Source organism: Triturus cristatus, chromosome 3_1 (assembly GCF_964204655.1).
Source record: "Triturus cristatus chromosome 3_1, aTriCri1.1, whole genome shotgun sequence".
NCBI lineage: Eukaryota > Metazoa > Chordata > Amphibia > Caudata > Salamandridae > Triturus > Triturus cristatus.
In genome coordinates this window covers 671,934,177-671,961,230 of record NC_140583.1, presented here as the reverse complement: position 1 = coordinate 671,961,230, position 27,054 = coordinate 671,934,177, and the positions used below count along the sequence as shown (strand labels likewise).

Below are 27,054 nucleotides of genomic sequence, written 5' to 3'. Positions count from 1 at the left end.
CCTTCCCTCATCCGCTTCTACTTTAGCCCATTTTAGGCGCCTACCACAGGCCGAGGGGACAAGCTCATGGGAGGTTTTCCACTTATAGGGAAACTTATTTTGATTTCCCACCTGCCAGGGCGGAATCAATGATAAGGAGAGAGGATTGTGGTCACTATCACAAGACGCAATGACCTCCATATCATAATGGAATGCCCACAAATTATAATTCAGCACAACATAGTCTATTCTGGAGGTACGGCCTATCCGGTTGTAAGTGTGCGCACCCAGGATATCCGATTTAGATCGGCCGTTAGTTGGTCTTAAGTCATGTTCCATACACAGCGCGTTGATGTCCACCGCACTCTGGGTCCACTTGGGAATCGGATCTAGGGTCAGGACGGGAATACCTCTCCTTGTGTCCTCATCCCAAGTATCCAGTATATCCTCCACAGCCAATGGCTCAAAACAGCAATTAAAGTCGCCTGCCAGAAGAACATAAGAGTCGATACTGCAGGCGGCTAAATCGCTGCCCAGACCTGTAGAGGATAATGTGGATGACCCGCCCCTGGCCCCCCTTAGATAAAGGTTGAAGACTTCCAACTTCCTACCCCCTGGGCATAGAATGGTTATCCTCTGGAGATCAGGAGAATGCGTGGGTTTTTGAGTGACACTTAGACCTAGAGCAATATTAACCCATATGAGAAGGCCACCTGACGGGCGACCTTTACCTCCATTTTGGTGGGAAGCTGGAACAAAGTAAGTCGTGAAGCCCACTCTATGCCTAGGCTCAAGACACCAGGTTTCCTGCAAAAGACAGATGTTGTAGGGGGCCAGAAAGGCATTCCATTCTGGAATTTCGAAGTTACGGGCGAGCCCTGCCACATTCCAACATATGATCTTTATCAAGGGGTCGGCAGAGGTAGTCTGTCTTGGAGGGTCATCTAATGTGGCCAATTTAATCACAGGACCTGCCCCCCCCGCAGCAGATCTATTTGGCCTAGATAATGGCTCAATCTGATGGTGATAGGGAGCCATTGTTACATCAGTCAGCTTCCTAGCTAAAGGAACATGCTGGATTGAAATCGTGGGAAACGGGCAAGGTAGGGCCGGTTGGTCCATTACAGGTTGAGAATCAGAAGAGTACAGCGTAATCGGGGCCGCCTCCATAGATGGAACAGACAGCATTCCCTCTGAAGTTGGTGGGCTAACAGCCGAGGGTTCGGTCACACAAGGAGAGGAAGGTAGTTCATTGTGCCCTAGTACCAATGGTAAAGGATCCTGGGGAACAGGTTGACATGCCAGTCAATCTACCTCCTCAAGCCCAGTAAACCGATTAGAAGTGGAAAAAACATTCCAATTTAAGGGGAAAACTTGGGATTTTTTGGGGTGGCTCCTCCAGTTGCGGTGGTGTACTAGAGACCAGTCCTCATCACGTGTAGATCTAAGACACGGTGGATAAAAGAAGGACAAAGGCCTAGGTATAACGAGAGAACCTTCGCCAATGGGCCAGGAACAGATGTGGTGTACCATGAAAGGATCTTCAAAGGTCACCACTATGCAATCCCCAGTGCTAGATTTCCTTGAGGGGCCCACCCAGGGGGTTCTACGTACCATTAAAATTCTACTTCTCTGGCCATTAGGGATTGGTCTATTCGCATTGAGCCAATGGATTGTCTTATTCTTCAGAGACCAATGGTTCTCGTATTGGCCATTTCCTAACTGGGGGACATTCGTCAGCACAACCACATACTCATTAGCCTCTGGAGGGAGATCGATAAAACCCCCTCTAAAGTTATTCTTAGCAGGAGGGCTCTTGGTTGATTGGAGCACCGCTTCCCTAGGAGGGGGTCTATGTAACACACCTATATTAGGTTTGACTACTGGTTGGGGGGTGGGACATTTAGGAGCTTTAGGTATAGAGGCGGTTGAGCTATGATGCCCAGCCGCAGGCCCCGATGTAGGCACCGATCGTGCGACAACTGGTAGAGGAGGGGAAGGTTGTGGAACTTGAGGGATCTTGTCATGGGGAAGAGGCTCAGCAACAGGAAAACCCTGGTTTTCTAGACTTCTCAGACCGAGAGTGGCCAGAGCAATAATGCTCTTTTCCAACTCGAGTAAATGGTTCTCAATGCGTGAGAGTCTAAGATCAAGAGGAGAAAGAAGTTTCTTAAGGGTTTCCCAAACTAAACTTATAAATTCCCCTTCGTTCCTGTCCCCGCTCTCAACATGTATGCCCTCTTCTCCTGCCTCAATAACCAAGGAGGTGGTCAAGGAAGCAGGAGCTGGCTCATCTTTAACCCCCTCAAAATGTGAATGTTCCCCGGTCACACCCCCTCCTATGGGATTTGAGACCGGAGCACTAGTCGCATTCAGATGTTCAGTAATCACAATTTTGGCCTTCTTACGACGGTAAGCAGACCGAGAGGTGCATTTTCTTTTAGCTTGGTGGGCTCTACTAAGAGTGTGCCTAGAGGAGAACATTGCCGAGGTAGGATTATTAGAACCAATATCTTGCTTAAGAGGGGTTATGGACAGGTTCGCAGCACTATCCTGAATCGGTGGCTCCAATGTGGGGGGTAGTACAGAGAAAGCCGGAGTGTGATGGACATCAACATGTGTAACTACACAATGGGGGATAGCTGGACGTGGCGGGGTAACCGCAGTGGCTATATTGCCCAGGGAAGATTTTTTCGACAAATCAATTACCTGGGACAATCTCCTAGCGGACGCCAATTCCAGGGAAACGCGAGTCTGGAGTTTAGAAATTTCATGGTCTATAGCTGTATTGGTACGAGTAATAAAATCGTCCATAGGACCATTGATAGGAAGACCACCAATTGGGGCCTTGCTCCGTGTTAAACTATTAGACATAGCTCAACAACCAACAGGGGCAACCCCCAACCTTACTGTGTGGATATGATAATAATAAACTGTATAACACTTACACTCGCACAGCCTAGTTTGAACAATACATAAGGGGGTAGCCCAGACCAGACCTCACAGACCTCGAACGGCCTCAAACGGCCCTGTCTTTGCCCAGTCTTAGCCCGGGCTGCGTCCCGCGCTGCGGGAGTAAAATGTAGATTTAAAGCCTCAGGAGGGCGGGGGGCGGGGCAGCAGGGAGAGCGGACCGGAAGCTCGTCGTCGGTCTGGCAGGGACTTCTGGGAAATGAAGTCCCCGGACGCTCGCAGCCCCGCTGCAACCACGCCTGATGCCGCTGTAGCGCCTCAGGACTCCTCCCACGCGTCAATTACGGACCTCTCCTCTGGACGGGCGAAGGGGCACCCGCGAAGCGGGTGCGCCGAGTGGTGGTGGGGCGCCAAGTAAATGATAGGTAAGCCAACAGTTTGTAATGCAGACCTCCGCTGATATCCTCAACAAATCAAGCAAAATGTCCCGCTTGTTTCAAGGCAATCAGGTGTTTTAAAGCCTCAGGAGGGCGGGGGGCGGGGCAGCAGGGAGAGCGGACCGGAAGCTCGTCGTCGGTCTGGCAGGGACTTCTGGGAAATGAAGTCCCCGCACGCTCGCAGCCCCGCTGCAACCACGCCTGATGCCGCTGTAGCGCCTCAGGACTCCTCCCACGCGTCAATTACGGACCTCTCCTCTGGACGGGCGAAGGGGCACCCGCGAAGCGGGTGCGCCGAGTGGTGGTGGGGCGCCAAGTAAATGATAGGTAAGCCAACAGTTTGTAATGCAGACCTCCGCTGATATCCTCAACAAATCAAGCAAAATGTCCCGCTTGTTTCAAGGCAATCAGGTGTTTTAAAGCCTCAGGAGGGCGGGGGGCGGGGCAGCAGGGAGAGCGGACCGGAAGCTCGTCGTCGGTCTGGCAGGGACTTCTGGGAAATGAAGTCCCCGCACGCTCGCAGCCCCGCTGCAACCACGCCTGATGCCGCTGTAGCGCCTCAGGACTCCTCCCACGCGTCAATTACGGACCTCTCCTCTGGACGGGCGAAGGGGCACCCGCGAAGCGGGTGCGCCGAGTGGTGGTGGGGCGCCAAGTAAATGATAGGTAAGCCAACAGTTTGTAATGCAGACCTCCGCTGATATCCTCAACAAATCAAGCAAAATGTCCCCAGCGTGTATATGTGTGAGCATGTATGTTTGTATATGGGATCGTTGATGTGTGTGTGTCAAAATGAGTGAGTAAGTCTAAGTGAGTCAGAGTAAGAGTGAGTGAGAGAGTGCAAAAGAATGATTCAGGGTGAGAGTGAGCGTACAAGTGTAGGTGAAAATAAATGAGTGCAAGTCAGTGATAATGATTGAATGAGTCGAATAAGTGAATGTAAGTGAGCATGTGTTGTTATGCTTGTAGATCCGCTGTTGGACCTTGCATGCTTCTTGGCTTATGAAAGCACCCTTGACAAAATGTTGGCACAGGCATACTGGAGGCAATAATTGCATATGGGATACCCTCGGCAAAATGCTACTGCTGGCACTCTGTAGGCAAATTTTGGCATGTAGCACCCATGATAAAAACTGGCGCTGGCCTTCTGGCGGAAAGTCCTGGCATAGTTGGCAACTGTGACAAATTGCTGGTGAGGGCACATTGGAGGAAATTCTTCACATATGGGAAGACAACTGTGGCAAGATCATGGGGCTATCCATGACAAAATATGGTCCTTGATATATTAGACTTAACCTTTGACAATAGGGACCTTCATAGTGCAAGAGAAGCAGTATTAGGAAAATTATGTACTGGCATATGGTATGTAATGTTTGGGCAAACGAGGCCACCATGGCAAAATGCTGGTCCTAGCAATGGAGGTGATTATTGACATAAGGGGCACCTATAGGACATTTTGAAAATAAAATTGGGTGAACTCATGGGGACTGTCAGATTTCAGTAGCTTGGCACACCATGAAAGGGCTTGGATATTTAGTGAGTGTTTTTGTAGAGCCTATGGCTTTACAGCACATTTATGTGAAAATTGTGCATTAAAATGTACTAGTAAAGCCCATTTTTTTCAAAATTGTCTCAGGGACGAGACACCCCCACCCTTTGTTTTCCCTAGAAGAATATATATTATTAATTATGTAACTTCAGCAATGTTAATTATTGTGATGTTGTCAAAATTAAGGTTACGTGAGATCAATTCTTGGGACGATGCAGGGTCAAAGGTCATATGATGTCACCTCCTGTGACATCATTAAGGTCAGAGGGTATATGATGTCACTTCCACTACCCCTTGACAAAAGATTGGGTTAACCCGTATACCCTTGTGGGCTTGGGTGATATACTGTATCGAGTAGGAGAGCCTACAAGGGATATTATTTTGACATCAATTACATTTCTTCAAGGCTCTGATGAAAACAGCCTATACATTGGACATAGTTTTCATAAGCATGAAGGTTCTATGGTAGATTGAAGAAATGGGTTGGCGTGTCAATGGTTCATACATCTATAAAACCATCTTCAGGACATGGCGATTCCTATGAAGAGTACAGACCCTTTGACAAAATTGTAGTCAATAATCTTGTTGATGAATGTTGGAGAGTCAATTTAACTTAATTTATCCCAAAAATATTAAAGCCAGCGTGTTGCGGAGAAGGTCTGAATTCCGGATGTTAATCAACTATATTTATTCTTTTCTTTTAGAGTGCCTTCCTGGATCGATGTGTAACTGCGGCATCTGGTCCGTGTCTAACTTTTCAAGTTAGATATGGACGAGACTAGTGAATCACGGAGGAGTCTGAAACGTCGACACTCCAACCCATTTCTTCAATCCGTGCCAGTGTTTCATGATATCTAATTATGAGAAATTTGCAAACTCTCAGTCTGAATGGAACCCATTAGCATTCCTCAGTGATAATCTTAAAATTGTGGCCTGATTGTATTCGAAGCTTTGGGGCCTAATGTTGCCCATTATAAAGTATGCAGCATTCACAGCCTTATGGGGATATCCTACCAACATAGTGAATCGGGGTGTGCAGATGGTCAAGCCCTCATATGCAAACAGTGTCCTTTTGCAGTCCATCATGCCTTGGACATTGTGCCCACTGAATCTCAGTCCGTTTTGTACTGTAACCCTTGGCATTAGACATTAGTCTTGTCTTACATATAGTGGCCTGTAATTCCTTACAAAGTATTCATGCCCACAGGAGATTGACCGCTTGGAATTATACACAGGATCATTGCACAAATCAATTTATAATCCAGAGGGATTATGTACAATGTCCAGATTATGTTTTAGATCTCTGAATCTCACCACACACACTGCAAATATAATCGTTTTGCTATGCAATTCCAGTTAGAACGGTGGGAAAACAAGTCGCAATCAATTAACACAAGACGTGGAAGAAGGTTTCTAAGACATTTCTGAAGGGGAGCAGATCTGGGCGGAAATCCAAGATGTACTGTTTTGCTTTATACCCACAGAAAAAATTGCACTGTTACATATATTCTCGGTTTTAAACAGGAAGGATGTCCCGTAGATCAGTGCTCGAAGCAGAAGACAACAGAAACAGAAGCCTCTTTACAAGTGCCCTGGTGTGGGGACAGGGGTTGCAATTCTGTGCCACCTGCGTTCACAGTATCAGGGGTCCCATTAACTCTGTAGGTGTGGAATTATGAGTTGAAACCTGAGAATCCACTGAGTAACGAGAGGACCCTGTAATTCAAAGCATGACTCCCCTAGTAATCCCTTCAGTAACCAAAGTCTCCTAGGTAAACAGGTCTGGTCTGCAGTGTAACCCTGCAACCGGTCTCGTCAGGAATTACTGGTAGCAGGCAACAGGACCCAAAGTGTTGATACTACCTGCTTCTTCACCTGAGACCCTGTGTCGCTAAAAACAATTTGGTATTGTATCATGAACCCTATTAAGCTCATTAAATGACTACCAGTGTTCAGTGGTATGTATGCAGCTGTGTGCCCTACTCTGTGTAATGAAACCAAGCCTGTGCACTCCCATTCTATAAATAAATACAGCCGTGGTGGACAAACATTGCTTACAAATAGATGTGGAAACGTTGATTTCTGTAAAAAACAATCACCAGAAGGACAGGCGTAGCATAAGTGAAATCTTGCACCCTTTTGACCTCAACGGATTGTCTGGTCCGTGGTCCCTACACAGCCTCCTGTTTGATGCAGGTGAACTAGGAGAGAAATGTGTGTAAACTACAGAAGGATATCAAGTTTCTTTGAGCCCTTTTTGTGGTCATGCTAAGGACACATTTGGCTGTCCGTTGCAGGCAGCATCATATACCATACCTTTCCATCCACTATCGGCTCCTTTATAGACTACGTTTGTTGTATGTTATCAATGTTCTGCTTTCGATTCACTACTTTCCTCACTATTGTATTCTTGTGTTGCTCTTGCACTATGATGCTTTCACCAATGATTGTTTGCATTGGGTGTGCAGCGGACGTGCTAGGACCATTTGTTCTTCGTGTGTTGCATATGTATAGCGTTTACATTAGTTGACTACACACTCCTTACCGCTTTTCAATGCTACTTTTTTCACTAACTGTCCAGTGCTCAACTTCTACAATAGGAACTTCACTCTGCTTGGATCCAAACGCATGCCCACTCAATGGCTGCTTACATCCCTGCAGTTTTCCATTGTCGCATTTCTATGATACACATTATTGGACTACCTTTCCTGTGCCCTGCTTCTCTGATTGCTTGTACATCACTCGCATACACACACTCCCGGCAAGTGGCCTATGTTGCTTACATTCTTTCGTTTTTCTGTATTGTTGGTGGAGGTCTTATTTTACAGACTTTCATGTCCTGTGTTTATTATCAGTTCATTTTCTTTTCTTGTACCGTTGCATTTTTATCTCAGGATTTGGATTACATGATAATCAAGCAATATGAAAGCAAAATAATGTACTGGAAAATCCTGAAATCAACTGGGGAGGAGAAATTGCCTTGCAGCTGGAGCTGCCAGGTTTAGGAGTGGGGAACCAGGGTGACATCTGGGCTTCGGCCCAACATCCTATGATTATGGGCAGATCACTTAGTTGCTACGTTCCCAAAATGTGTAGTCTTTTTTTTTTAAAGGCTCGCTAACATCTTGGAGCAAACTTCTCTATATAAAATATGCAAACTTTCTAGAACTTGTTTGCTGTATCATTGGGATTGACCTGTGCTGCCAGAGGCCATCTGGTCTCTCCGAGTATATTTCTGGAGGTGAACAGCATGAAGAAGCCCAATTGCATAGCCCCATGCCAACCCGACCTTCTACAGTCAGAGAACTGATGCTTCTGCTGCTGCAGCATGAGGAGCAACCAAGAGGGACAACTGGAGCAGGAAGTCTGCTCTGCCCTGGAGGCCAAACTTGACATGGATGTCCAGTCCAGAGGCAGCACTAACCCCGGATGCCCAGCCCCGAGGCCAAATCTCCTGAAGGTCTGCCCTCACCAGTCACACAATGCCAGGTGTGGTGGCTCAGTTGACTAATGCATCCACTGCAGGGGCCTGTGTTCGACCCCATGGTCACTGGTTCAAATCCCGGCGGGTCCACTCAGTCTTTCATCCTCGCGAGGTCAATAAAATGAGTACCATTGAGTTGGGTAACAATAAACATCTGTTATTCAGCGCCAAGATACCTAAGGGTGAACGTGCTCTTTACAAATACACATGTTATGTTACCTGCCAAGCCAACACCTGAAACAGCCCGGAAAGAGAGAGAGAGGGAAAGAGAGAGAGCGCACCGTGGTACTACTGCTGTGGACCAAGAAAAACCACAAAAGACACTGACCTGTGTGCATTGCTGTGATGGAGCAGGTAAAGCAAAATGTTGTATACCTTCTCTATTTTGCATGAAAATACTAATTACGTAATCGATTTATATTTAAAAATGAATTAACTGTGTGCTGTGTTATACTAACCAACGACATGCATTTTTAGTAAACACAAATTACACGCGGGACTCATTGCTATTTGCATGACAGAAAAACTTAATGACTAAATATGGTACACATATTAACAATAGGAGATATGGTAATAGAAAAATTGCATGATTTATGTTGCTTTTCTGACGTATTGCGATCCTGTTAGGACCGAATGGTGAGTAGTATTGCTTTAAATGTCGCTGTAAGCTAGGAAAATACTAATATATAAAGGGATTAGTGTGGGTTTAACATTAAAACCTTAATTTCCGCATATTAATTATTCTTTTGTGTTTGTTTTGCTTAAGTTGGCATTCGGGCCTACCAAGCCATGACATACAAAATGGAGTTCGGAAGTGGCCACCGTCTTGTGAGCGCGATGTCTACTGCACAGACTCGGATGGCTCCGAAGATCTCCAGGCATCCTCAAATTCAGAGCACAGTGTTCCTGGTCAAGGATAGGAACATGGAGGACTGCCAGATTTATGTCAGAAAAACAACCCGGACAAACAATAGTCACCTATGATGAAGATTTAACTTTGTTGCATGAGTATGACATAGACTGAGGAAGTGACCCAGCAACTTCGCTGGGAACCCAAGTTGATGGGAAAACTGGACCTAATTGCAAATTTCACCAAATGGACCAATCATAGACTCTCGTAGTCCAAGAAATGTTTCATGTTACCCAGAATTTGATTATAAAAAGGGTAGTAGAATAGAGAGGGTTGCTAAGGAGGGCTGATCATATCCGGAGGAGGGTGCGTTCCGTGATCGATTCGCATGCGCGATTACTTGGTCCTTTTGGAGATCATTGGGACTGTGTCGCGCCGAGCAAATAACTTTTCCCGGACTTTGAGTCTTGGCCTGCTTCCGATTGAGACGATTGAGCAAAAGAACTGGGTTATGTAGAGCCAATTGAATTAGAAAATAACCCAGATAGCAAGAATAGGTAAATATAAATGTCATGAAAAATTGTGTTGATTAATTAAATTTGGAACTTTGATTGACTGAAATGCCAAATTATGCAACTAAAAGCAATTAATTAGATAAACTAAACATTGATTAATTAAAAAGGAGTTTGTGGTTTTCTATAAATAGAGCATCGAATACAAATTCTGAAGCTTTAATGTGTTTCAGCTGGTTCTAAATCACCATCAACCAGTCCAACTAATTGGTCTATTCGACCAAGTGGTGGAGTGCCTTGATGTTAAGGTTAGGATTCTATATATGTAATATATATTCTATATATGTTGATTTATATATGTAAAATCTTGTAACATATTTCTTTCACCAATAGGTAATAAGGTACCCCCCCACATGTCCAGCGGATACATCATCCCCCTGTGTGCAGATACAAGTGCGTTAGTGTGAGTGTTGGTGTTATGGGCCCCACCAATGAATGCGTGTGTGAATGAATAGGTGTGGTGACGGATCTGTGACGCAGGGAGGATCTGTAAGTTTGCCCCTTTCCGCTGGATCAGCTGCACACAGCAGCTAGCACATTCCAACCATATCCTTTGCAGAGCAGACCAGTCCAGAGACTAAGAGGCTATAAACACGAGCAAAGCCAATCTGCGATATGGATTTATCCTTAGCAACAATACTCCCTTCAGCGAAAGAACCACACAAACTGATGTTCTAGTTTCCCAGGGCAACCACATGGTAAAACATGTACCTTTGTCTAATTTTGATATATATATATATTTTTTTTTGCAGAGTTTTATAGAGCACGAACTTGACCCGAATCCAATTGGGTATCAGAGCGCTTTACATAGCACCAGTTACGTTATATGAGGACACACATTCATTTTTTGTTAGGCACGGGGAGATTAAGTGATTTGCCCAGAATCACAGGATGTTCAGCGTCATTACCGAGATTCGGTTCCAGTTCCCCAGGTCCGAGGTCGAGCGCCCTAGCTGTTAGGCCAACTCCTCTCCCCTAATAAGAAGGGAACATCCTAGACCTGGGGCGGATACAATATGGCTGGGGTTGGGCAGAGAGAAGGACACCATGGTGGTTGCATTATTTCGATGTATGCCTGGGGATGAGATAATGTGACCTGGTGCCTAGCTAATTGTATACTATTTTGCACCACTGTGATTTCTAAAGTATTTAACTTTCTAAACAGATAAGCACTGGGGTACAGAGTGATGTATTGAATCGGTTGATTGATTGCTTAGCTCTACGTATTTGTCCCCCACCACCTAGGAAGCCTTTTACTGTCTATGTTTGTTAACATGAGAGTCAAGAGGAAATGGTGTACTTGTCCCAGTTTGCAACACCATAATAGGACAGATACTAGGACACCAGTGGTAAACAGTGCCAACCACCATGGTTGGGGCCAATTGTTCCTGTTGGCCATGTGGCTCTCCCAAATGGGTTCTGACACCCACAGATGACTACCCACAATAAACAAGTTGTGAAACTGAAAAAAATGAAAATTATGGCACAGTTTAAGTAAATCTCTGTTGTGTTATTTGGTGTTTAAATCTGAAATAGAATGTGGTAATTTTCTAGTACTAAGGCACTACCCAGCTCACACCTCAAAATAGGAGCCGTAACCATGTATAGGATGCGATACATAATTTCTAACACTAATTCTTCTTCGGTTAAAAGCACTTCATCAGTTAGTGGGCAGAAAGTATACTTTTTCCGTATTTTATATTTTTCTAATGCAAATCAAAAATTACTCTAAAACAGAGAGCATGTGAATGAAGTTGATACTGATCAATCATGACCCTAAGCACTTTTTCGTTTGAAGGTCAATTATAATCAAACCAGGGTGAGGTGAGGAGACTAACTTACACAGGATCAGCTCTAGGGCGGTGTGACCGGTGCAACTGCACTGGGCGCTGCCTTCGAGGGGCATTTTTTCAAATAATATGAAATCAAAAGCACCTGCTGCTGTGTTCCTTGTCCCCAGTAATTTTCCAGCAACAATAAAAATGTCAAGATAACTCTGGTGATTAATGGACAAGCTGGTAAGAGATGGAGTTTTGTCTAGTGGAAATTTTGACTCATCATAAATGGTGCAGTGTGTTAATTAGCCAGCACAAAGAAGTGTATCATGCAGATAACATAAGTGCATATAATGTAAATAGTTCAGTGGGTTACTGCTTTTGTCAGAGAGATCCTTTTGTTACTTGCAGTTTATTAGTTACATGCCTTATATAGAACAGTAAGCTATTACCAGTCATCATAGATCTTCTTTCAGAAATGCATGTGAGAGCCTGGTTTTGGAGACTTGAGGGGCACGGTTTAAGGATGGCAGTGAGGAAATCCTTGGAGAAGGAGGCCACTGGGTGCACCAACAAACATCATCACAGTGGGCGCCACGAGTATTAAAGCCAGTACCGAACTTACATTAGAACTGATGCCTAAGCCAAACCACTGCAGGGTGTCACAGCGCCTGGAGATGCTTCCACAACGGATCATTATCTCAGTGAGAATGTAGAGCATTACCCTGCTTTTCATGTCTGTATCAAGGATTCAATAATATTCTCCTATCACATTATCATTGACATGATGAATCTTTATAATTTTCACAGCTCACTTTTGGACCCACAAAAAACTACACTTAAAGGCAGGACAAATATGTTGCTAGTTCTAAAGGATGTTCATCGGTGTGAACTTAAAACACTGAGGAATTATAATAATATATATCTTTTAGCTTTACTTTTGGAGTCCAGACTACATTTTGTGTATATCACCTTCACACTAATGAATGGAAGATCACAGTGTACAAGGAAATGAATAAACATATAATTGGAAAACATTCAAAAAAACAATTTAAGAGAAACGAAGATGTGTGATGGCACTTACCTGCATCAGCTGTGAAATCGAATCTCTGTTCTAATAGGGCCCTTAATTCTAAGGTATTTTGCTGGCTGAAAATAAAAACCCAAATAGCCTTAGAAAAGTAAAGAGAGTAAGGGCATGAGCTTAATTATCTGCCCTAGGAAAAATAGGTGAAACACTTTAGGACAATTCAATGATCTTATTTTCTGTGTGCACGAAATATTCAGCATAGGCCTGTGGTGTAGCCTCATGAGTATTTTCATAATCAAAGTTAAATAGTTGGAAGTGTTGAATCTCGAATGGAAGGGAATGGACATGAAAAAAATACAGTGGTATTGCCAGTAGTAGAAACATGAAGGTGGAGGGACAACACAAAATAATGATGCTCCATGTCGAACATATCGATGAGAATCTGAAATTCCAAACACGCAAGTATAACAGTTGATCCAAAAGCACTGGCCATCTGCTGCCTTCTGAGGTTGGTTTCAGGAGATGACCGAAGGTGTACCCCTAACTGCCCACAACTAAGCAAATTGTACCAATATCTTACAATTAATCCTCACCAAAATGTCACTTAAACGCAGTTTTTCAGTGACTTTATATAAAGTGTGTGCGTGTGTGTATATATATATATTTATTCACTGAAAAAAACATAGGTTTCAGACATGTTATAGTTAGGAATTAGCATTTAAAAAACCTTAGAAATTCACTGAAAAAACCATAGGTTTTAGGGGTGTTATAGTTAGCTGGACATTTCACTTGTACAAAACCATTGAAATTCCTCCGTTATAGTTAGTTCAGCTAACTATAACTCGCGCGCCCGCCCGCAATCCACTGCTGATGATGTCACATATTAAATCATTTATGATATGGTCAGTGACATCACTGATGACATCACTGATGACATCTCAAATGATATCACTGATGACATCATCTAGTAGATGTAATGTGTTACGTCATCAGCAGTGGATTGTGGGCGCGCGAGTTATAGTTAGCTGAACTAACTATAACGGAGACATTTCAATGGTTTTGTACGAGTGAAATGTCCAGCTAACTATAACACCCCTAAAACCTATGGTTTTTTCAGTGAATTTCTAAGGTTTTTTAAATGCTAATTCCTAACTATAACATGTCTGAAACATATGTTTTTTTTCAATGAATTTCAAAGGTTTTAAAAATGCTAATTCCTAACTATAACATGTCTGAAACCTATGTTTTTTTCAGTAAATTTCAAAGGTCTTTTAAATGCTAATGCTTAAGTATAACATGTCTGAAACTTATGGTTTTTTCAGGGAATTTCAAAGGTTTTTTAAATTATATTTTAAAAATGTATTTCTTGTTCCAACTCTTTTATATTCTTTAACTACATTTTTTTAATCTACTTATTTTTATATATTTTTTTAAATTACACTACACATATTTAAAAAAAAAATATTTTTTTGTAAAATAAATATATATTTTTTTAATTATTTTATATTCTTTTAAATATACTTACATTATTTATTTTTTTGCTTGGGTCGCGCACCCAACGCGTTAGAATCGTGCATCCAACGCATAGAAGTCGTGCAATAAACGCTCTGGAGTCGCGCACCCTACAGGTTAGTAGTTGTGCATCCAACAGGTGCACACCAGGGGGCCGCGCTGAGAGCCGCGCTGGATGCGCAACTCCTAATTTTACAGTAAAAAAAAAAATAGCCCCTATCACTAATTTTTATTATCCCCGGGGACCCCATCCCCTGGGGCTTATAAAAAACGTTGGGGACCGTGGGCGGAGCCCCACCGCCCCCACGGTCCCAGCCGGCTCCCTGCGTCCTTCGGGAGCCGGCATTGCTTTTCCACATGGGGAGCTGCTGACAGGCAGCTCCCCGTGTGAAAAAGCAATATGGTTTGGATTTTGAAAGAGAGAGCAGGTTTCCCTGCTCTCTCTTTCAAAATCCAAACCAAGTTTGCTTTGGGAGGGCGGGACACTCCCGCCCTCTCATAGCAAACAACAGTGTCCTGGAGGTGGGCACCCCAGGACACTGCAGGAACAGCCCTGGGGGGGCAGTCCCTAGGGCCCTCGAGGGCTCCAGGAGGGGTGCCACACAGCCCCCCCTCCCTCAATACTTGAGGGAGGCGTTGAGCCCCCCCCACAAATTATACTGGGAGGGACTTTCGAGCCCCTCCCAATTTATTTTGTAGCCCCTGCGGGTGGCGGTCCCTGGGGCTGGGGGCCCCACTGGGCCCCCTTTAAATTGAATAATTTTGCCCCTGGGATTTGGCCCCCTTGGGGGCTAATTATAAAATAAAAGCTCTGTTTTATTTATTTATTTTTTTACAGCAGGATCCGCGCACCCTACACGCACTTTGCATTTAAAAAAAAAATAATAATAATTAGAAGGCCCTGGGAGTCCTTCTGGGACCCCCTAAGCAGGTCTAGAGGGTCAGGGTATTTCTACCCTGCCCCCTTTATACGTTTTGCACACTTATACCATAGACTTCTTCAGCCTCGCTTCTACCGAGGCACAAAATGGCTGCCAACAGTTCCTGGTTTCGAATGTTGACAACCACTTGACAGCCAATTAGCATTCAGTGCGTGATTGGGAGGGTGAGCTAAGGGTGCGCTCAGGGTGCGCGGATCCAGCGCGGCCATGGATATATATGTAATTTTAACTGTAATTTTCGCAGGAACTACTGAACAGATTGACACCATTTAAGCAAAAGGCACAAGTCTGAACTGAAGACTACCTCTTTGCCAAATTTGGTGTAATTCCGTTCAGCAGTTCGGGCTGTAGCTGCGGCTAAAGGTCCTATGGGAAATTGCATGGGGAAAACACGTTTTGGGACCCCCCTTTTTTCTCGGCCCCCGCTACACGAATCATCCCGAGACTTTCAGGATAGGAGCGGACCGGAGCTGGCCAAAAGTTCTGAAAATTTCGCGAAGATTTGTCAATCGGCGCCAAAGTTATTGGGCAAAACGTGTCTCTGTTATTGCGGGGTCGTGGGAGACCTGAACAAAATAAATTAGCCTTATTCATACTGATCATGAGTACATGCCACTTTTTCTTCGGAGTTGGATGGATGGTTGGGATACATATATATATATATATCCACAAATACCGAATCTTCATGACTCCATAGATCCTGAGTTAGAAACAGAACGGACACCAGGTTTTCTTTGTGCAAGCGAGTTTATTTAGTTCTGTGCTCTTCCGCCATGACGCGTTTTAGCCCCTAGAGGCCTTGATCACATGAGGTACTAGTGTTTCCTCCGACTTTTAAAGTGACAGTGCAAACAAAACAACTGAGACCAGACTATCCGTCTATTTTCGTACAGCAGTGACCGTGTGATATTTACAATTCACTTTTCTTTTTGTTTTAAACACGTATAATTTCATACCAGTTTAAATACAGTTTTGTAGTATGTACATTGCGTCCAATACAATACAGGTTGATTCACAGAAATAAAAAGTATCAGTTTAAAATACTAATAAAATTTGTGCAAATAACACATTAATCTGTGCAATATTAAAAAATAGTTGGCTATCACAAGCTGTTAAAACGTTATTCCTCCAGTGCAAATCACGCTATTTTCAGAACGACCTTAGATGTTGATACATCTCGCAACAAATCTGAGAATCCTCCGTCCTTGTGAAAATAGCGCATTTCTCTGTGCAAAAATCACTAATAATGGTGCAACATTATATGGCCATGGGAAGAGATACCAGTTTTAAATACCTTATTTACTCTACCCATTCGGCCTTCCTTAGTTCATCATAATAGATTGACACCCTGGTACCACTACTGGATACTATCAGTACTTGTGCAAATGCTGAATTTGCATACAACTTTGCAAATAACGCTGATGTCCGCAACCGAACATGCCAACTTGTTATACAATATTGGTTTAAATACCTTCTGTACTGTGCAAATTACGCATTCATCTGTGCAAATTATACAATTGAATAATACAACTGCTGTACTTGATCCCTAAGTGCCTTTGTGCAACCTAGTGCTAAAGTGCATAAGTGTAATATCCCCAATTGGACATTTAACTAAAACTATTGATTCCTGTGCCAAACATATATAATTTCGGCCTGCCTCGGACGACTGATCCAGCTCGTCCGAAGCAGCCGAAACCCGGAAACAACACATCGAAGAAGGTGACCCAATTAGCTAAGGGAATCCATCACATCCAGAAGATGTAAAGTTACAATATGAAATTCATTAAAAACACCCATATGTACAAGTATGAATAATGAGAAACTGATGATAATCATTACGCAGTAATTAATTCTATGCTGAAATTGTTAGAGCCATGTCTATAAATCCTCGGTCGTGTTCAAATCATTTGAGCTTTTTACAATCCAGTTCCAAGATATACTTGGTCTCCAGACGCCTGAGAATAGACTCCCTATCCCCACCACGTATGGGAAATGGAACACTGTCTATCACAAAGTATTTTAACTGTTGCAGGTCATTCGTGTGTGCCTCCTTAAAGTGCCGTGCAACTAGATAGGACTAATCTGAATTTGTAATAGGCTTTAAGTGCTGGAGCACTCTCTTGTGGACCTGCAGTTTTGTACTGCCAACATACTGCAGTCCACAAGAGCACTCCAGCACATAGACCGCATACTCAGACCTGCAAGTCAACCATTTGTCAATAACACATGGCCTGTCTTTAAATGGAGAAATATATGAGATTTTATTAATTCCATATTTACAGGCCTTGCACGCCTGGAACCTTTGCGGTTCGTTAGCCAACTGCTCTTAGATTTTAGTCCTGGGCTGTTGTTAACCACCAGATCCCTGGTGCTAGGGGCCCTTCTATATGTAATCATGGGTGAGCGTGGTTAACTTTCCCCCAAAATGGGGTCATTCTGAATCAGATGCCAGCTTTTCTTAAAAATTCTGTATAGACTATCCTTTTGTCTATTGAATGTGAGAATGAGCCTTGGACTATTGATGCTGTTACTCTCCTTATTGTTGGTGATGGCCTGAAGCTTCTTATTACTGTCACTAAGCTGTTTCTTTAGTAAATTAGTGCGAGGTATAGCCCTGGTGCGTTTTATCGCATCATCAATAATATGATTGGCATATCCTCTCTCACGAAACCTATCCTTACATTGCTGTTGGGCAATTTCAAGGTCCTCATCCCTACTGCAAATTCTCCGAATCCACAGCATCTCACCATAAGGGATGCTACAGATGGTGTGCTTCGGATGAAAACTTGATGAGTGAAGTATTGTGTTGCCCGCGGTCGCTTTTCGGTGTAACCAAGTTTCCAGCTTTCCGCTAGCAACAAATACCTCCACATCTAAGAAGGTGATGGACCTGTCATTGATGTCGTGAATGAAATGTAAGTTAAGATCATTGATGTTCAATTTAGATATGAACTCCTCTGCACTGTTTTTGTCCCCATGTCAGACTACAAAGAGGTCATCAATATAGCGGACCCATTTCACTATATTGTTTGGAAGCTATTCTGAAAATTCTGTTGTTAATACCATTCTTTCCCACCATCCCATGTGTAAGCAGGCGTAGCTAGGGGAAAAACGTGCCCCCATAGCTATGCCTCTCACTTGATGGTATACATTTTGTTCGAACATGAAATAGTTGTTTTCCAAACAAAATCTTCTTAGGTCAATGAGCATCGTATTATGTGTATAAAACGCAATGGGCCTACTGCCCAAATAATAGCTCAAAGCTCTTATGCCATCCTCATGTCGGATTGAAGTATATAGATTGGATAAATCTAATGCAATAAGCAAAAAATCATTGCACCATACAAACTCCTGTATTTGTTTTAAAAAGTCTGTAGTATCCTGAACAAATGATGGGAGGCTTCTCACATGCTCCTGTAAAAAAAAGTCTATATACACAGACACATTTTCCAACAAGCCCTGTTTGGCTGAACCAATAGGTCTTCTTGGTGGGCATACAATATCTTTGTGTACCTTAGGTAATAGATACATGATTGGTAAAACAGGGTAGTCATTTTGTAAGAATTTGAATTCGTCATGATTTAAGAGTCCTATGCTCTTCACTGCCAACAGCTTAGAATACAGCTGATTTTGTACCATCTTGGTTACTTGGCGATTGGTTATTCTGTAACAAGCCCGGTCTGATAGTTGGTGAGATGCCTCTTCCAGGTATAATTTGAGAGGACAGATTACAACATTTCCGCCCTTTTCTGAGCCACGAACCACAATGGAGTCGTTATCCCGCAATTTCTTGATTAATTGATGGTATTTCCATTGATGTTTCTTTCTTTGATTTGTCATTTCCCTTTCAATCCTAAAATTCAGTTTCTTTACCTCTGATGTAATGATCTCATGAAATATATCCACAGAGTCTTTTGGCATTATGGGTATGAATTTGGATTTGGGTTTGAAGCCTGTAATAGGAATGGAATTGATCACAATTGCTTCATTCTCCATAGTTCTTTGCGTAGAACTCTGCTCATTTGGACTACGATCTTGTTAGAGATGATGTAAATCACATAGCGTATTCATATCGGAAGACACCAGGTTGCTTTGCACGTTGTTGGGAGCTCCAAGTGTTTCTATTGTTCCAGATTTTTTTTGTCCTATGATGATAGTATTTCTGTAACTGAAGCTTCCTAATAAACATATAGATATCTGCTCTGGTTTGTGGGTAATTGAAGTTGTTCTCCGGACAGAAGGAGAGTCCTAAGGCCAGTAGTTGTTGCTCAGCTTTGTCTAATACCATTTCAGAGAGGTTGATAATGGTGTTGGCGCTTCGGGGGTCTTGTGTTATTTGCACCTCCACCCCCTGTCGTTCGATTTGTTGTTTGTTTTTATTCTGGGGCCTGCATCTCCTTCTTTCTTTTCATTTGATGTTACTCCTCTTTTTAGATTGGAGTTGGGATTCATGTTTCTGGGACGTAAGGTTTGTCGTATTTCCTCCCGTAAAAAACCCACCTCTTCTACCAGGGTATGTTTACGTGTATTCAAAACTCTTGGCGTACTTTCCGTTTCTAATTCAGTTTCAACGGACGAACTCAGGTCAGATCCTGAAGATGCTGCTGGTACTCCACTACTGGGGCCTGCCATTGCTCCTCCTTCCTTTTATAATCATTCCTTCTATAAACCGATTTGGCCGCATCATATTTACGTGCAAATGTAAAAATCTGACCGTGGTCATAGTCATTTTTGTCACGTTGAAACTTGAACGTTTTACGCTTCTTTATAAGCTCTTCGTCTTTTTTAAGGCGTGTAATCATATCTTCTCTCAATTTAGTATTCGCCTCACTGCCCTCTATAGAATGTATTGCTACATTCAATTGGTCAATTTGAGTTTGTAAGTCCGTTCTATCAATTTCTGCATAGTCAATTAGAATCCTCATTAATCTCTAAGATGATTCCAAATTACACTCTCCCAAGTCCCGGAGCATATTGGGATTTGGGTTGTCGTAGCTCGGAGCAAGCATTATCTGCAGACCCTGGGGGACCCTACCCACCTCCAAATATTTAGAAAGGGATCAGTGCTCCCACCGTTTACCCTGCTCCGAGCGCATGAGTTTCTCTAACTTTCTGTGTTTGGGGGTGGTACATGACTCACGAAAGGTGGATGATTCCCCTCGCCTTTAGCAAGAATGGTAATAAATACTATATTAAACTCTGAACATCTGCATGTATGGTTTATGTCATGGGATTTGTGTGCATTTGTCTTAAAAATGATACTAGGGTGAACGGCGTGGCAGTTATGCATTAGGGTGTTAACCTTTTATTGTTCATAGAAACTTCAACGCAGTACGTATTACATTCAAGCCTTTAATTGTACAACTACAACAGTTTAATGTTGTGGACTAAGAACCCAAATGCTTATCAAAGGACTAATAAGCACTCTAGACATAGACGATGCTTGTTTGTAAGACCATGTGCATATTTTTGGAAGTATATTAGGTGTATCCCAAGACTCATATGTTCTAGTAGCACCTATCAAGAATATTTTACTAGGATCCGACACTATGCTAACTGGTTTAAGAAAATATTATTCTAAACTATCTGGAGAAGGCAAGGGAAAGAGTATAATTGGGTTGTTCAATTTCTTAGCAGGATTTATTAGTCCTCCATTATCTCAGACAGTAAAGAACACATTTCTCAACTATTCATGTATCACGATGTTCTAATGGTTATTGCAGAACTAGCGATCAATAAAGCAGGTGGAGCAGCTGATTTGGCGGCTGATCTCTTTTGTTACCATTAGGCTCAATTTCTGCTCTTTTTCTCCATGTAGGCACCAAGAGAATGATTCCAGAATCCTGAAATGATGCAAACACAGGCGTTTTCCCTAATAACAATAAAGGCAATACAAGTGTAGCATGCCCACTTTCACTTTTAAATGCTGATTGAAAAATCCTTGCACTTCTAGACAACTATTTTAGCAGTATTGGACAAAAGCTCAATCTTCTTATTTTAAATTTCAGATGAATACCCTATTCATGTATTTTGTAATATAAGGAGACCTCTTTCAGGAGAGGTTGAAATTTAGAGGGATTTATCTGAGAATGATTGCACCTACATGGCCATAGAATGAGATTATAGGTTGTCCTGTTTAATTTTTCATTTACTTCCCTTTCAGTTTATCCTAATCATTCCTTCTATCAGATTCATTCTCTTATTATGTCAAGAAGTAAATGTATGTTGTCAGTTCTCAATGACTCGTTGTAACTAAAAAATGTGTGATTCATCTATTTTTCAATTAAATATGTACAAGCCATAGATAACTTAGCAATTGCTGAAACTCAACTGAAGAACTGTCTTGGCCAGACATTTTAATATTGCTGCCCTAAATATGTCATCATAAAAGTAAATAGAGAATATTTAGCAGGGAAGAACATGCACCAACTTACATAAAATCTACCAGATAATACCCATATCTGTTACAGTAGCATTTATCAAAAATGCACCTGAAGTATGTAAAAATAGATCACATCAATGTATTTATCTTTTATGTATTTGGCCCTTTAATGAATAATAAAGGCAATAGTTTAGCCTCATCTGTTGGAACTTTTGAATTTTATATTTAGGAACACAGATTTAAATATTTAGGCAGAAGATTACAGCATTTTATGGTACAATTACTAGTAGCAGGCCAAGTGAATGGGGCTTTTAACAACATACAATGGACAGAGTTCCCAAAAGAGATTGCTTAATTGGTGTTTTGGTAAATAACATAGATTTTTCTGACCATTTTGCACGGTAAATAGGCTGATAAGACCATTGCTCGTTGTAATACTACAAGATAAGCAAGCATTGGCAAGGATAAAGGGTCTGTCTTATAATTGAAAGCATCTGGGTGATTCCATTCCTGCAGTCACCCATCCATTCATATGATTAATGAATCATCATTATGTGCTCTGTTAGTTATTCATGCAATCGAGTATCTATTTATCCACCAAATGTACTTATTCTTGTATTCATCCATCTTCCCATTAACAATAATACACACACACACAAAGTCACAATTCAATAAAAGTAAGTAAGTAACCAAAAAGGTCTACTGCCTGTGCTGCTAGATTGTGAGGTAAGTGAGGGGGTTCTGGTAGTGTCTGATACCTGTGACAGGTGTGAATGCTGTCAGTGCAATGATATTGTTACTCTGATGGCTGTGCGAGTGTGGTTGTCAATGTGTTACTGGTAGTCTGTTAAGGAAGTGAGAGTTCTGTCTTTATTGTGGGACTATTGCTGTGTGTAAGAATGCTGTCAAAAGTGGGACAGTGGTACTCTGCATGAGCAGGGCCGGACTAGAAACCTAAAGTAGTCCTGGCAAATTTTGTCAGATCAGCCCTCATAGTGAGCAAGCAAGCCAGTTGTTTTATAGAGCCTCTCATACAGTGTAGGGTGTCAGAGCATTTTACATCTCACACACATATATAGAGACAATTAATCATACATGTGTAAATTAGTGAATAGGAAATGTTACATAAGACAAAGGAGACTACAAGGTGTAAGATTCACGTCATCCATACTGGTTGGCATTTTTTAAGAGTGCTTGGTCTCAGGATGCACAAATAACTCAAAATTCTGAAAGTAACACAGTAGTTAGGGTTGACTTTAATAAATATAATTAATTCCCACGCAAACAAGCCATTTTTTTGCAAAATTAGGGTAATGAAAGACTATGAAAAACATTTCTTTCTAACCTAGATTATGATTGTAATTTATGAACAGCACAGTCACAAAAGGATTTCTGTGACAAAAGTAGTAACCCACTGTGCTATGCACATAAAATATTGTTCTGTGATCTGCATAGTAGATGATGTTTGTAGCAGGCATATTAACACTCTGCAGTAACATACATGAGTTAAAAATGCCACTTAACAAAACTCGGATCCCTGTCCAGCAGCTACATTAATGTTGTTGTCTGAAAACTGTTGGATACACAAGAAACTCTGCAGTGCTTTTAAACCTGCGGCACTGCGACAAAACCGGCCCCCAGTAGCAAAAGTGACCCCTGCCCTTCCAGCCTCCCGGGGAAACACTCCATGCCTGGTATGGCCAGTCCGGCCTTGTGTTTGGAATTTGAATCCTGCCTGTATTGTGTGACAATATATCTGCTAGGGGTGTGGTATTGCTTCTGGTAATGTGTGACTCATACTGTGTGAGGTGTCCCAAAGAGCTGTTGTTATTATGGATGTTTACACCACAAACGCTTTAACAGTTCCCCTTATGTATTCATAGAGGCCATGGTTGAAGACACACTGCACATGCATTTAACTATGGATGAAGTTTACTCTTGAAACACTTCTACAACAATCATTCCTAAGCAGAGTCCCCTTCCTCTATGAGCCTCTTCATTTTTTTGCAGTTTTATCTAGAACAACGTCGACCCAAGGTGTTGGAGTGCTTTACAAGAGTACCAGTAGCATTACACAAGGACACATTCATTTTAGTAGTCAGGGAGTGATTAAGGGCCACATGTACGGCCATCTTTAGCATTCACGAATGGAGAATTGGGCCGGTTGAGCAGGGGCAGCTCCTACGCTAAGGTGGAGGAGTGTCTCCACACTGTTTTAAGAGCAGTGCAGCGGAAAAATAAAATGATAATATCGAAACATTATTATAATTTTATTTTTCCTTTCCTAGGTGTGGAGAGGGGTGGGGCTGGCCAGAGCAGGAGCCAGGGCAGGAGTGGTGAGCACACTCAAAGTGCGCATGAATGTTTGACCGGCCGTCTTGGGCTGGCCAAACATTCATGCACACTTTGAACGTTCTCCACCAGGCTGCAGTACACAGCCTGATGGAAAATATGCACAGGCTCCCTGTCCCCGTCTGCGCGCCTAACCACAGCGCTCAAACCAATCACAATGCTACGAACTAGCATTGTGATTGGCTTAGGGGAACTTAGGGTAACCAATCACAATGTGCATTGCAGCGCTGTCATTGGCTTAGGAAGCCTGGGAGCCCGGGTGCTTCCTGTGACGAGGAGAACCAGCGGAGAAGGGGCGGCTGCCGACGCTATCAGCAGGTACGTTTTCTTTCTTTTATTAATTTCAATCCCTCACCTTGCCCTGCCATTGTTCCCTACAAGCCGCCACTGCGTTTGCAAATGCTGAAACAACTTTTAGCATGTACCAACCCTATTTTGCGAGTTGGTACATGCTAAAAGGCACTGACACACAAAATACGGTTTACAAGTCGGTACTAGGAATGGGCCTGCCAAGGGTGTCCCTTCCTAATAGCAAGTTGTAGGGGGATGTACGTATGTTTTGAAACCAGAATGTGGTTGCAAAAAAATTGCAGTTTACCACCAACTTTAGGCAGGTGGTGAGCCAGGCTCAAATGGGAAGGGGTCCTCTGGGGACCGCTTCCCCTTTGTGACTGGAAAAGAAAACATTTTTCAAGAGCAGGCAGTGGTCCCACGGACCACTGCCTACTCATAAAAAATGAAACAGAAACATTTCATTTTTCTTTCTTAAATGCATTCTGTTTTCCTTTTAGAAAAATTAGCTGAATTTCAGATATGGTGGTCTGCTGACCCCAGAGGGCTGTCATCCCTGTGATTACAGGTCATTCCCAATGGTTCACAAAGTGCAATCTAACGCATGAATATTAATGAGGTAGGCCATTTACGACCCCATTCGGAATCCCTAAATGTGCCTGGGACTAATTGCGAGTCAGTAAAAATCACATTTTGCAAGTTGCAAAATGAAGTGATCGTACATCTGGCCCTAAGTAATGTAATAGTCCATTTGTAAAGTGCAGACTGTCACTCAGCGGTGCATCATAGTGCTAAACGGAACCCAGGGATGAGAAACCCCAAAACCTGGTTGACTGCTGACAGTAGGAAGGGGACTCAGATCAGAGTGCTGCAAAGAGCATCCGAAGCACTGAAAATCCAGGTTTTTAGGATCTTCCTGAACTGGGACTTGGATGTAATCTGGCGAAGCTGTGGGGGAAGTTTGTTCCATGCCTTTGAGCCCAACACTGTGAGTGATTTTCCTCCCTTCGAGGCCAATCTGAAAGCTGGTATTTTTAACAGATTGGCATTTGCTGATCTTAAACTTCGGGAAGGAATGTAAAGCTTAAAACGTGTACGAAGATTTTGAGGGCCCAGAGAGTGGAAGGCCCTAAAAGTGATGAGGATGACCTTGAAAAGGACGAGTTTATGGATTGGCAGCCAGTGGAGTATATCTAACGCCGCCGATGCAGATGACTTCCTGGGCCACTTCAGTACTAGTCGTGCTGCAGCATGCTGAACCATTTGTAGCCTATGTAGGACTGACTTGTTAGTCCCCGCGTAGAGGCTATTACAATAATCTAGCCTAGATGTAATAAGGGCCACGGCCACTGTTTGCCTTGCTGAAAAGGGAATCAGGTCAAAACATTTCTTTAGGCTTTTTATAATATGGAATCATGTTCCAGCAACTGCCTAAGATTGCTGTTTAAATGACAGAGTGGTGTCAAATTTTATTCCCAAATTCCTGACCACATTTACTGTGTTTGGAGGAGGGGTGGTATTTGATGGCCACCAGCGTTTGGGTGAAAAAATGCGTTCTTGGCCAAGGAATAAAATTTCCGTTTTTTCAGAATTACACTTCAGGTGGTTTGCATTCATCCAACTCAAAGTCGCAGTAAGGCATTTACGGAGGTTTTCTTCTGCCTGTATGGTGTTATTCTCCAACACAAAGATTAGCTGTGTTTCATCCGCATATGAGATGGTATCTATATTAAAGGACGATAACAGCTTGATCAGTGGGGCCATATAAGCATGAAAGAGAGTCGGACTGAGACTCGATCCCTGAGGTACCCCTGAGAGAAGTGCCTTTTCTTGTGACTTGAATTGGCCAAGTGTGATCACTTGCTTGCGATCCTGCAGAAAGTTCTGTATCCACGCCAGAACAATACCAGAGATACCAAAGGATGCGAGGCAGTCTAGAAGAATGGCATGTTGGACTGTGTCAAAGGCAGCCGACAGGTCTAACAATACCAGTACTTCTCTTTTTCCCTGATCCATAGCTGCTTTGAGGGTTTCAGCCGTATACAATAGTGCAGATTCTGTAGAGCGCTGGGCTCTAAAGCCGCATTGATGGAGTGAAGCAGATTTGCTTTCTCCAAATATGTTGTTAGTTGCTTGTTTACAAATATGTTTGTCATCTTACACAGGCTGGGTAGGAGAGAGATGGGGCGCAGATTGGACAGGGTAGCAGGATCCGCAATTTGTTTCTTTTGGGGAGGCTTTACAGCTGCAAGTTTCCAATCGGCCGGAATCTTGGCTGTAGAAAGAGAGGAATGTATTATCTTATTTATATTGAGGTTCACAATATCAATAAGAGCGTGTAATAATATTGGGGGACAGGGATCAAAAGGGGAGCCAGATTTATTAGACAGAATCGCCTGGCGCAATTCTTCCAAGGAAATTGGTTTAAAAATGTGTATACAGACTCTGTCCAGATCTGCAGACAAATCATTATTAATGAAGGAGAGAATAGGGGGGGGGGAATGTTTTTGTAGTATAAAAACTTTCTCTTCAAAGAATTCTGCAATATCGTTACAAAGAGTCTGAGAGGGGGGAATCTCTTGTAAACTTTTAGGGTTCGAAAATTGATTGACTATTTTGAAGATCACGTTATGGTTTGCATTGGTGGTATTGATTGCCTGGGTATAATAGGCTTTTTTAGAAGCTTTAATCAGGGCATGATATTTCCTTAGGGCTACTTTAAAATTATTTAGCTCGGTCCCATCATAATTTCTGCGCCATCTGCGTTCTAATGACCTGACATGGCTTTGCAATTCTTTCAGGGCTTGCGAGTACCATGGGGCAGGGGGCTTCTTGTTTGGTCGGCTGTGATGTGGAACCGAGGGTACCAGCCGATCTTTCAGGGCGTGTATCCACTGGCCAAAAAGCTGGGTATCGGCAATAGGGTTTCCTAGCAAGGTAGGTCTACACGTCAGTGCTTCTGAGAGTAAATATGCTATTAATTCTTT

General features: G+C 42.8%; 1 protein-coding gene across 5 annotated transcripts in view; it reads right to left on the bottom strand.

Moving 5' to 3' along the window:
- Positions 1–27,054, bottom strand: part of OSBPL5 (oxysterol binding protein like 5) — a 1,218,591-nt gene that overhangs the window by 754,262 nt on the left and 437,275 nt on the right. For all 5 annotated transcript variants that reach the window (XM_085644727.1, XM_085644725.1, XM_085644728.1 and 2 more), the window contains exon 2: positions 12,644–12,708. In XM_085644727.1, coding sequence (XP_085500853.1) covers positions 12,644–12,649 — 6 coding nt within the window. In that variant the 5' untranslated portion in view covers positions 12,650–12,708. The remainder of the gene's footprint in view (positions 1–12,643; positions 12,709–27,054) is intronic.